Here is a 13,032-nt window from a genome sequence, read left to right as displayed (position 1 = left end):
ATTACTTATATTTTAGATAAATGAGTATAAAAATTAGAAATGCTTTAAATAAAAAAACAATCTGTTGCAGAGATTGTTACCTACACAACATTCATTTGCCCCCTTCCTCCTCTCCGATAGAATCCTGGTTGTATTGAGGTATGCATCACTCCTCCACAAAGCCACAGGCTTTAGAGGACACTGTGTCCACTCCAAATTCCAGAGGGTAGATCCTGATTAGATCTCACTATCCCAGCTGATGATGGGTTTAGAAATTAACAGGTAACCCAATTCTAACCAGTGAGAAATAAGGGGAGGTCTACTTTGGGACCTCCAAGAAAGGACTCCTTGTCTCTTTGGAGGTTTAAAAAATAAGTCCCTTTCAATCAATAAAAATTACTGTGGAAGGATGTGACACGTGGAACTGCTGCTGCATCCCTCCTATAGCCTAAGAATGAAGGCAATATGCAGAAGAGAGCAAAACCAAAAAACTTATTCAGAAGCAGAGCCAGTGAACTTCACCTGGAGTTGTCCCACTATGGATATCTTATAAGAAAATACAAATTACTGTTCAAGCCAATTTGAATCAACATTTTTTCCTGATATTTGTGGAAAGCATAATAATGGATATACAATCCAAAAAACTGTTGAAAATATCCTTTATTTTGTACTTTTCTTTAGTTTTAGCTTTATTTAAAGTCTATTTTTGCTCAATGTTGAATCATAAAGAAGACTGGCAAGAGAGAGAGAACAAGAGGGTGACCTGGGATAAATGGAAAGGATATGGAAAACAACTTAGTCAAATGACCTTCACTAAATCCATCTCAGGAAAGAAACCGTTTGTAAAATTATTGCCTATGGACTTAGAGTCCACGATTGGAAAAAAAATTGATTCCCTAAAACATTCCTTTATAAACTATCACAGTATTGAGAATTCCTATATATTTTCATTCCTTACCATTTTTAATATAATTACAGTTCTTAATATTAAAAATTTTTTTCCTCATAAAGGTTAACTTTTTCAGTAAATATATTTTCAGAAATAATGTTAATAGGTTAAAATAATCAAGCTATACAGATTAATATTCTTGGACTTTACTATTGGTATGTGTCAATATAAAAGTTAAATGAGGTTCACAGGCAACAAAAGTAAAAAGCAAATACATTAAACTACATCAAAATTTAAAACTTCTGTGAATAAAAGGGCACAATCAGCAGAGTGAATAAGAGTCACGGAATGGTTGAAAATATTTGCAAATCATATATCTGATCAGGGATTAATATTCAGAATATATAAAGAACTCCTACAACTCAACAACAAAAAACAACCTTATTTAAAAAATGGGCAAAGGACTTGAACAGACATTTCTTCAAAGAAAATATACAAATGGTCAATATGCATGTGAAAAGATGCCTAACGTGAGTAAGGAGAGTAAGTAAGTGAGTAAGGAGATACAAACCAAAGTCACAATAAGCTACTACCCGATTAGAATGACTAATGTCAAATAAACATAAAATAAGAGTTGGTGAGGATGTGGAAAAATCTGAACCCTGACTGTTGATTAGAATGTAAAATGCAGCAGCAGCTATGGAAAAAAGTATAGCAGTTCCTCAAAAAGTTAAAAATAGAATTATCATATGATATAGCAATTCCACTTCTGGATATATACCCAAAAGAACTGAAAGCAGGATGTTAAAGAGATATTTGCACACCCATGTTCACAGCAGCTATTTGTAAGAAACAAGATATGGAATCAACCCAAATGTTCATCAACCAATAAATGGATAAACAAAATGTGGTATATACTGAAGGGGATCAGAACATTCTACCCCAAAATATGCTGCTTTGGCATATTGATTATTTTGAGCTGAAGGCAACTAACAAACAGCAGACACAGAGGGCTTTCTGTCTTCCCCCTTTCTGCCTAAAAACTGGGCATAAATTTCCCCTGAGAAATGTGCTCTTCCAGTACCAGGAAGAAGAAAATATTCTTATCACTGCAGATGGAGCATCAATGCTGAGATGAGTCTGCACAAACAAACCTTACTCAAATAACCCTCATCCTCCATTAGTTTCCCCCATGTATTTCCTAGTCACTTTCCCACAATTTACCATCCCTAGAAAGCTAACCCCTTTTCTTTGTCTAGTCACCTCTCCACAATTAGAGACCCTTGTTAAAATAGTATATAAGTCCCTGAGTCTAACCCTTTCTTTGGGGTTTTCACTTTTCTATGAAGCCCCGTATCTCACATAAAAATATTAACATCAAATAAATTTTTATGCTTTTCTCCTGTTGATCTGCCTTTTGTCAGTTTAATTTGCAGGCCCCAAATTAAAAACCTTTCCTTTACTTTCTTAGCTATAAAATCTAAGAAAGTAAAGAAAAAGTTTTCCCTCTCCTACAATTTATACAACAGACTATTACTCAACCTTAAAAAGGAAGGAAATTCTGACACATGCTACAACATGGATGAACCTTGAGGACATTACGCTAAATGAAATAAATTAATCACAAAATTAAAAATACTGTATGATTTCATTTATATGAACTATCTAGAGTAGCCAGGTTCATAGAAACAGAAAGCAAAATGATGGTTAATGGTGGTTGAGGGAAGGGGAAATGAGTTGTTGTTTAATGGCTATAGAGTTTCAATTTTGCAAGATAAAAAAGTTCTGGAGATTGGTTATACAACCATGTAGGGATATTTAACAACTCTGATCTTAGAAATGGTTAAGATGGTACATTTTATGTTATGTGGTTTTTACCATAATAAAAAAATAATTTTTAATTAAATGACATTAAAATATGATATTTTATCTAAATTTTTTAAATTATGTATAATTTCAAATACTTACCTACACTGCTAAGAAACATAGTAAGATACAGAATCCTAATTGATCTCCATCGGCTCTTATAATGCTCCTCAGTTTCTATAATATCCCATTCTCTAGGTATAAAGAAGAAAAATGTAGTATAAAGTTATCTCAGTACATGCAAATCTTTCTGTGGCATAATTTTATTTTCTCTCTCCTAAAGTCATGAAAATGATATGATAGAGGTATAGTTTACTAATATTGGTTTTTACTATACTAATTCATCTATAAATAAGTATTATATCTTTTAATTTCCATGGATTATATTTATGGATCACTGTGCATAGGAAGTTGGGAGACATGAGGCAGCTTAAAAAGGCAAAACATTTTGTGATCCAATTATTTTGCTATTGTTGGCATGCTATAAACTTATGAATCAAGCATGTTTAAATTTGCTAAACTGACAAAATGAATAAAGTATATCAAAATAAACAAAATAAACTAGCTACAACCATTAGATCTCCTACAGGTGGGATATACAACTAGTAACTATTAAACGATAATAACTGTCATCATTATGACATGCTCTACTTGATGACAGCAAATTAACTTTGCTGTAGGAAGCTATTTTAGTTGTGTACTTTCAGCAAAATTAATATAAAAGTGACACCAGGAAGGTTTGATATGACCTAAGACATTCGTAGCCCTGGAACCTCCTGAAACATTTGCCTTTGCTCCAACACAGGTTACCAGACAAGCTCTGTTAGTGGACCAAAGAGAGACCAAGGCCCCTCCAGACTGGGTTGACCTTTCATTATCACCCTTGACCTGGATTAAGGGCAAGTATGTTAACCACGTAGCCTACCTGTCAGGTGATAACGTTAGCATGTGTACCCATTACATTTTCACATATGCACACAAAAAGAGTTAACAAATTTACCCTAATATAAGCATTATATGTTTTCAAATAATTAAAACAAGCACAACAGAAAAAATGCCACCTTATGTTCCAACATTATTTTCTAAAATAGACTTAGTACTGTTAGTCTTCAAAAAAGAAAGTATGTTTTTTTAAATGTGACATGACTGGGAATGTTAGAGAGGGAATGAAGAAGAGAAATAACATTTATTAGATCTATTATGTGCCAGATATATCAGTTCCTGATATAATATATATGAAGTGCTTAACACTGTATATGCTGTTCCACAAAAATACTTTAATGTCGCATACCTGAAAAATAGCAGGACCCCAGATGCTCGTATTTGCAAATCAATATATTGAAATTTGGAATACATAATGCAGATACAGGAAGTCCCCTACACACGAACCTTCAAGTTGCAAACTTTCAAAGATGCGAATACGCGTTCGCATGTCCAATCACATAAGTTAGTTCACGTGTCTGGCAAACATTGTCACATGTGTGCATCCTCTAAAAGTGGTTGTGCTTTTGTGTACTTTACTGTACAGTACTGTATAGAGTACAGTAGAACAGTATCTTTATTTCAAGCCCAGGATGTCCAGAAGCAAGCATAAAAGCAGCGGTGATGTGTCTGGTACCACTAAGAAGTGCCAAGTGATAACGACAGAAACAGAAGTGAATATAATTGAGAGAGTGGAGCGAGGCAAAAAGATGGTTGACGTCGCTCATTCTTATAACATGAATCGTTCAACCATCAGCACGATTCTAAGAACATGGATGAGATCATGGAATACATGAAGTCTGATGTGCCAATGATGTCGACAATAATATCAAAGAAGTGTGGGAAAATGACGGAGATGGAGAAAGTTCTCAGGGTGTAGATGCAGGATCAGTATCAGTGTTGAGTCCCACTCAGATTAATGCTGATTCAAGTGGAAGCCAAAAGACTTTATGAAGACTTGAAGAAGAAATACGGTGAAGAATCAAAGGGCGCATCTTTTAATGCCAGTCATGGCTGGTTTCATCAGTTCAATGCTACAGCCAACCTTGACAACGTAAAAGTAAGCGGCGAGGCAGCGAGTGCAGATACGGTAGCTGCCTGGTAATTTCCTGAAATGCTTTGAGAAATTATTGATGAAGGCACGTACTCACCCAAGCAGGTTTTTAATGTGGATGAGACAGGACTGTACTGGAAGAGGATGCCAGACCAAAGTTACATCAGTAAGGAGGAAAAGTCAATGGCAGGTTATAGAGCAGCAAAGGATAAGCTAACTCTGTTGTCTGGTGGCAATGCTTCCGGCGATATGAAGCTGAAGCCTCTCTTAGTTTATCATTCAGAGAACCCAAGAGCCCTTAAAAACATAGCCAAGGGCTCTCTTCCTGTTGTGTGGAAGAGTAACCCCAAAGCCTGGGTTACACAGGCCATTTTCCAGGATTGGTTTTTCCACCGCTTTATCCCGGAGGTAGAGAACTATTGCTTGGAACATTCTTTTGCTGCTCGATAATGCTCCAGACCACCCCCCATTCATGAACGACTTTCATCCCAACATCAAAGTAGCGCATCTGCCACCAAGTACTATGTTCCTCACCCAACTTATGGACCAGGGAGTTACAGCCACTTTCAAGAAATATTATTCACGTTACACTTTTAGTCAGGCAGTAAAGGTGACTGATGAATCAGGAACAACCTTGCAACAGTTTTGGAAGGACTAGAACATCTACAAGGCCACAAAAAACACTGACTGCTTGGCGTGAGGTTATGGCCACCACCATCAATGGGGTTTGGAAGAAACTTTGCCTGCAGTTTGTTCACGATTTTCATGGATTTGAGAACGTGGATGAGGAGTCCAAAGAGGTCTTCAGCAACTTAGTGACCCTCAGCGAGAAGCCGGAGCTAGATCTGCAAGAGGACGACTTCATCGAACTCCTTGCTGTGCAACACGAGGAGCTAACTAATGAAGACCTGATGAAACTGGAGACCCAGAGAAAGGACAAAGAGAGACAAGAGGAAGGAGAAGTAACTGAAGAACCGAAGAGATTCACGTAGCAGGAAATGGCAAGGGGATTCTCTTTATTTGAGGCGGCACTGTTAGCTTGTGAGGCACAGGGCCTGAACGTAGAACATTACATGAAGGTTGCAGCAGCCATTCAGAATGCAATCCAGTGCTACCGTGTCATCCATGACGAGAAAAAAAGAGCTACTATCCGAACATCATTGGATCGTTTTTTCCAAGGGGGTAGATAGAATTGAATCCAGCAAGGAACCAGAACCTGTGCCACCAACGTCACGCATGAGTGAAACTGCAGCTTGCCCTCTGTCTCCTATTGCTGTCGATCCTTCAGCTCTGCCATCTCCCACCTCCTCTCCCTCCTCCAGTCAGTAACTCTTCTGGCCTGTTCACTCGATGCCATTCCCTGTATGCCAGCTGTTGTACTGTACTACTGTACTTTTCAAGGTACTGTACTGTAAGATTAAAAATGTTGTATTTTTTTGTGTTTGTTTGTTTTTTATGTGTTATTTGTGTGAAAAGTATTATAAACCTATTACAGTACAGTACTACATAGCCGATTGTGTTATTGGGTACCTAGGGACTTACGAATGCGCTCTCAGAATGGAACTTGTTCGTATGTAGGGGACTTGCTATTATTACATATCAGCAAAAGGTATACACCATTCAATCCCACAGCACTGAATTCTTGTATCAGTTTAAAGTACTGGGTTACTATTATAGTTTTAATGAACTCATTATTATTTTCTGGAGATCAGAAATCTAACTGATAATCATGAATAAGAACTATCCCTAAAATAAGCCTGAACATTTTCAAATAACCAATTTGCTCATATCTTATCTAAGTTATGGAACTAAGAGAAGTAAATAATCTGATTCTGAAAAAAAAATGTAATAAAATTGTTTGTTTGAGTGACTTTGACTTGAAGGTCAGTCAAAAATCTTTCTTCTTTTAATGACAGCTATTAAATATTGAAGGGATGATAGAAAATCACCATTTACTCTCCATGTAATAATGGATGAAAGCAAAGATCATCAGTGAATCCTAAAATAACTGGTTGGAAGGTCAAAAGTCCTCAAAGTATCACTCTTTTGTCGATCCACTAATCAGAAAATGGAAAATGAGCCTTTATAATTGAGAGATATAACAGTCACCCTCTTAACCAAGTAGTCAAGCGTGGCATCCCCGACAGTGGGATGGCCTGGCATCCAATGCTTCCTGACAGAATACACTGGGATGTTCTCAACATAAGCCATGGGATTTTCTTGCCAGAAATGTTTGACCAGGATCTACCCAGAAATGGTTCACAAATTCAGAACGTGAGATGTTCCAAAGAAAACAGAAAACTAATCTAGACTTACCAGAGGATTCAATGTTAGTAAGAACAAAAGAGAAGGTCAGGGGATAGTTTTAGGTTGGAGGAGTCTAAAAATACATAAGGATCAATGCTTGAACATTAATCAGATCCTGTTTAAAAAAGAATAGCTGTAGAGTACATTTTTGGAACAACTGGAAAAATATGAGTATAGTCTGTATAGTACGTGATATTTTGAATTAGTAGTGTATTTCTAGCTCTGGTAACAGTGACATAGCTGTGTAAAAGAATGTCTATGTTTTGGGGAGATGGAGGCTGCAGACTAAAATGTTTAGGATAAAGTGCCATAGTGTCTGCAACCTACTTTTGGGTAGTCTGGCAAAAGAGGGGTGGTTGTGTGTGTGTGTGTAGAAAGATTTGAGCAGTGTGGAAAAGGCTAACAATGACAGGGTAATCAGGTATTTATTGCACTGTTTTTTCAATTTTTCTACGGATTTAAAATGTTTCAAAATAAAAATTTTACTTTTCCTTATTTTTTAAAATAAATTTATTTATCTATTCATGTATTTATTTATTTTTGGCTGTGTTGGGTCTTTGTTGCTGTGTGCGGGCTTTCTCTAGTTGCGGTGAGGGGGGGTTACTCTTTGTTGCAGTGCACGGGCTTCTCATTGTCGTGGCTTCTCTTGTTGCGGAGCACGGGCTCTAGGCATGCAGGCTTCAGTAGTTGTGGCACATGGGCTCAGTAGTTTTGGCTTGTGGGCTCTAGAGCTCAGGCTCAGTAGTTGTGGCACACAGGCTTAGTTGCTCCACGGCATGTGGGATCTTCCCAGGCCAGGGATCGAACCTGTGGAGGCTTCCCTGGTGGTGCAGTGGTTAAGAATCCACCTGCCAATGAAGGGGACACAGGTTCGATCCCTGGCCCGGGAAGATCCCACATGCCGTGGAGCAACCAAGCCCGTGCGCCACAACTACTGAGCCTGCATGCTGCAACTACTGAAGCCCGCGTGCCTAGAGCCCATGCTCTGCAACAAGAGAAGCCACTGCAATAAGAAGCCTGCACACTGCAATGAAGAGTAGCCCACGCTCTCCACAACTAGAGAAAGCCCATGCACAGCAATGAAGATCCAACGCAGCCAAAAAAAAATAAAAATTAAAAAAAAAAGTATAACTTTGGTGAAGAAATGTATCTTTCTTCCTTGTTGGAGATAGTAGGAACATAGGAGAATATAACTGTCCTTCAATCAAGTTACCATTTTTATTACATTCCAACGTGATTTGTTTAACATTTTGATTCCTTTCTATTATCATTGCTGTATTCTGGTATTAGTTCTCCATTTGAGATTCTCCTTCAAGTAAAGTTGCAATGCTAAAGGGTTTTGTCCTGTCCAAAATTTTCATTACAAACTATACCTCAAATGATAGCATGGGGCTTCCCTGGTGGCGCAGTGGTTGAGAATCTGCCTGCTAATGCAGGGGACACGGGTTCAAGCCCTGGTCTGGGAAGATCCCACATGCCGCAGAGCAACTAGGCCCGTGAGCCACAACTACTGAGCCTGCGCGTCTGGAGCCTGTGCTCCGCAACAAGAGAGGCCGCGATAGTGAGAGGCCCGCGCACCGCGATGAAGAGTGGCCCCCACTTGCCACAACTAGAGAAAGCCCTCGCACAGAAACGAAGACCCAACACAGCCAAAAATAAAATAAATAAATAAATAATAATTTTAAAAAAAATGATAGCATGTTTATCAAAGTTGCGACTCAAAAACTATGAGGAATACACATGGATTTACTGAGGGGAAAAATAAAATTGTACTTTTACCAGAGAGAGCATCTGTGAACTACTGAACAGCAAAAAAGAACCCATATTGAAAGAGGAAAAAGAAAGCAGTGTGTGGTCACTGACAAAATAGTGCAATGGTATAAAAGTTATAGAAATTAAAAGAAATAAATTGAGAATGTTCTATAAAAGTATCTTGTATACAACCATAAGTTCTAGTAATATTTGTTTTACAGAGACTAGGCTAACGTTGCAAAGAAAAATTTTAAGCACCTATAATACTTTAAGATATTCTAAGAGAGGGATCAGCAAACTACAGTCTAATAGGCCAAATCTGGTCTACCACATGTTTTTGTGTAGCCCATGAGCTAAGAATGGTTTTTACAGTTGAATATTTGTGATCAATTTCATGACAGAAAACATTAACTTTGACAATAACATTGACAATGAACAATAACATTCATTATTAGACTTGTATTACAAAAAATTGTACTCATTTATTATTACATTTTAAATTTCATTACTACAAAATTTTGTGGAAATTTATTTTCTTTCTTGTTATCTAAGTACCTATATAATAACTTTGATTTTGCCTCCTGGCCTGCAAAGCCTAAAATATTTACCATATGGGCCTTTACAGGAAAAGTCTGCCAACCCTGGTCTCTTAAATTCTATGGATAAGGTCAGTGGGGATTCCTGAGGACTTGATAAAAGGCTGAGGTTGGTGGTGAATTAGGCTCATCTTTTTGCAATTTACTCAAAGTGAACAGGGCTTGCCAGTTAGTTTTACATATGTTCCCTTTACTAGGGAATCTACGTTTTTAAAGACAGTACACTTATTGAATTATTCTCAAAATACCCTTTTTATTTTAAAAATGCTAAATCTAGAAATTAAATTCAGATAGGCAGAACATCTGAATTTAAATGGACCCTAATGAGCATCAATTACTTGAACAAAAGAGAAAGAAAAAAAAAATCCCCTTTTAAAGTAGGTTTATTTGGACAAAGTGACAGAATGTACCATAAGAATACATCTAACCATAACTCAAGGATCCTGAAATCTATCTGGAAAACAACCAAGAATTAGGAGGAAGCAAAAACAATGCTGAAAAATCCAGAAATCACAAAGTCCATGTACTCAAGCTCATGCACTTGATTAATACGAGAGACCTTTAGCTTTCAGTCAGAGCTTCCATGTTCTAACTCCCTACAATTCTATTAAGCTTAGATACATGATTTTCAAAGCCACAGCAAACTAGAAGTCCCAAAGAAAAGTTGGGAGAAGTTTGCAGACAGCAACAAAAACAGAGGTTGCCAACAGATAACAAAAACATGATGAGGAATAGTCTGCCAGAAACAGAATAGGCTGAAAAATGAAAAATAGATGTGAAAAGTATAGCACTGTAGAACAAATCAGTATAGCAGCACATAGTCCCAAATGCCTTATTAGGCCCGGAGGATGTCACTCTATCACAATATATTTCAGCAGTGACATTCATTTTAATGATCTCAAGATAAAATGTAAACAAAATTACATTCCATATATTCCATTTAGTAAATCAGGGACCTGACAAATACATTTTCCAAAGGGTTTCAAACAAAGTGATTTTTAAAAAAGGTTTGGTGCTCATACACAGAAATAAACTCAAAGGATTAAGGACCTAAATGTAAGGTTGGATACTATTGTATAAAACTCTTAGAGGAAAATATAGGCAGAATACTCTCTGACATAAATCACAGCAAGATCTTTTTCTACCATCTCCTAGAGTAATGAAAATAAAAACAAAAATAAACAAATGAGACCTAATTAACTTAAAAACTTTTGCACAACAAAAGAAACCATAAACAAAATGAAAAGACAGCCCTCAGAATGGGAGAAAATATTTGCAAACGAAGCATCTGACAAGGGAATAATCTCCAAAATATACCAACTGCACATGCAGCTCAATATCAAAAAACCCACAAACAACCCAATCAAAACCTGGGCAGAAGACCTAAACAGACATTTCTCCAAAGAAAACATACAGATGGCCAACAAATACATGAAAAGATGGTCAACATCATTAATTATTAGAGAAACTACAATGAGCTATCACCTCACACTGGTCAGAATGGCCATCAACAAAAATTCTACAAACGATAAATGCTGGAGAGAGCGTGGAGAAAAGAGAACCCTCCTACACGGTTGGTGGGAATGTAAATTGGTACAGCCATTATGGAGAACAGTATGGAGGTTCCTTAAAAAACTAAAAATAGAGCTACTACATGATCCAGCAATCCCACTCCTAGGCATACATCCAGAGAAAACCATAATTCGAAATGATGCATGCACTCCAATGTTCACTGCAGCACTATTTACAACAGCCAGGACATGGAAGCAACCTCAATGTCCATCGACAGAGAAATGGATAAAGAAGATGTGGAACATATATACAATGGAATATTACTCAGCCATAAAAAGAAGGAAACAGTACCACTTGCAGAGACGTGGACAGATCTAGAGATTGTCATACAGAGTGAAGTAAGTCAGAAAAAGAAAAACAAATATCATGATATCACTTATATGTGGAATCTAGAAAAATGGTAGAGATGAACTTATTTGCAAAGCAGAAATAGAGTCTCAGATGTAGAGAACAAACTTATGGTTGGGGGGGCAGTGGGATGAATTGGGATGTTGGGACTGACATATCTCCACATATAGACAGCTGAAGTTTACCTGTGAATTTAGTTACTTTACTGTAATAATTATATATGTTTAAAATAATACTTAACTTCGTTTTCCTAAAGGTTTAAATACATAACTGCAGAGTAAGAAACAAACTCTAACAACTCCAGGGTCAAAATAACCAGAATAATAAGGGTCAAAATACACTTCATCCCTTAAATGCTTAAAAATTAGTCTTTATACATTTGACATAGGAGAAAGGGGAGGTCATCTTAGGTTTACTTGCAAAAAAGTATCAAGAAGTTATCAGGCAATTAGTTAAGTGAATACTGAGACCGGTATCTTCAAGTCTCGAATAAAACTGTGTGAAACGTATAATCAGTTCTGTAAAGGGCCAAATGCAGAGGCTTGGTTGCTGCATCAGCGTTGGTGTAAAGGTACAAGAGGCAGTTTGCGTTTCTTCAACACCTTCAACAGAACCCGCCGGCTCAAGGCGCCCCGCGGAAGTGAAAGCGCATCTCCAAGTCTCGCGCAACCTGCCGCCGGCTCCCGCCACCCTGACACCCCTCCTTCGGCCCACAAAGCCTGATGCAGGGAAAGGGACCAGTCCCAATAGCGCAGGAGGGTCAGAAGGCCTTCCCCCAACATCCGCTCACCTGCTTCCGGGTATGCTGTGGCCTAAAAGCGGCTCCTGCTCAGCCTCTACCCCCAAGCTCGCCATAATTACTGTTCCCACAAGGCTTGGGGCCAACTCTCGCGATACCTCCTGCTCCCTCCCATTCCAGGCGGCCTGAAGCTGTCAAAACAGGCCAGCAAGTGCGCGTGCACGCCCAGAGACCAGAGTGGGCGGAGCACCCCAGGTCAGAGGCGGGGGCCCCCGGGAGGAGGGGCGGTGCCGAGAGGATGATGAGTGTTAAGGGCGGGGCCCTAAGTCCTTATCCTCCTCCAGGGTACGGGCCTCTCCGCCTCCAGGAACAAGACGCGGAAGAGCCGGGGAGGGTTCGGGGGCGTGTCCAAACAGCCACCCCGCCCAGGGTTCGTCCTCCTCCCCAGCTTCCCTGTCAGCTCCCCGTCGCTTCTCAGTTCCTGGAGAGGTTGCTGTAGCTGCGGTTGGGCCTCAGAAAGGAGGCGAGTCCCGAGAGGCTAGAGAGCCGCGGTGTTCGGAGTCTCGGCCAGCTGGACAGCAGGCGCCCACCAAGCGGCCATTGAGTAAGTAGACGGTCCCAGCCGCGCTTCCCAAGCCTCTTGCCGCGCTTGCCTACGTGCCAGTAGGCAGGACTGAGAGCGCAAGGCTTGGCGGGAGATGCGGGGGTCCCGGGCCGAGTGAGGTGGGCAGGCGGGCTGTCCCTTCTCCCTGTGGAAGGTGGAGGTGGTTACGCGCTGTGGTTTTCTTGCTCGGCTAACTACAAAGGCACCTTACCCGTAGTGCCTTATTAGGACCTGGGATGAAGATGATCCTCAAATTCGAACCCACCGCCGCCTGCGTGGACTGAGAGCTTCCGCCGTGCAAGATGCCACTCAGCAGAGCCTGCTGCTGTAATCTGGGGGTTAGAA

General features: G+C 39.3%; 2 protein-coding genes across 12 annotated transcripts in view; one reads left to right on the top strand and one right to left on the bottom strand.

Annotated features, from left to right (window-relative positions):
* The window catches only part of MFSD8 (major facilitator superfamily domain containing 8), a 41,569-nt gene extending 29,279 nt beyond the window's left edge, over positions 1 to 12,290 (bottom strand). For 3 of the 9 annotated variants that reach the window (XM_019927908.3, XM_019927909.3, XM_019927914.3), the window contains exons 1-2: positions 12,135 to 12,287; positions 2,837 to 2,928 (exon numbers count right to left, since the gene is read on the bottom strand). In XM_019927908.3, coding sequence (XP_019783467.1) covers positions 2,837 to 2,928; positions 12,135 to 12,199 — 157 coding nt within the window. In that variant the 5' untranslated portion in view covers positions 12,200 to 12,287. Of the gene's footprint in view, positions 1 to 2,836; positions 2,929 to 12,134 lie in introns of those variants that run through there. The other 6 variants (XM_073804845.1, XM_019927913.3, XM_073804846.1 and 3 more) reach the window with 3 other exon arrangements.
* Positions 12,291 to 12,413: 123 nt separating this feature from the next.
* ABHD18 (abhydrolase domain containing 18) overlaps positions 12,414 to 13,032 on the top strand; it is a 34,901-nt gene continuing 34,282 nt past the window's right edge. For all 3 annotated transcript variants that reach the window (XM_073804850.1, XM_073804849.1, XM_073804848.1), the window contains exon 1: positions 12,414 to 12,687. The gene's annotated coding sequence lies outside the window, so the exon portion shown is untranslated. The remainder of the gene's footprint in view (positions 12,688 to 13,032) is intronic.

The sequence above is a fragment of the Tursiops truncatus genome, chromosome 5, assembly GCF_011762595.2.
Source record: "Tursiops truncatus isolate mTurTru1 chromosome 5, mTurTru1.mat.Y, whole genome shotgun sequence".
Classification (NCBI taxonomy): domain Eukaryota; kingdom Metazoa; phylum Chordata; class Mammalia; order Artiodactyla; family Delphinidae; genus Tursiops; species Tursiops truncatus.
This window is presented reverse-complemented; position numbering and strand designations above follow the sequence as displayed.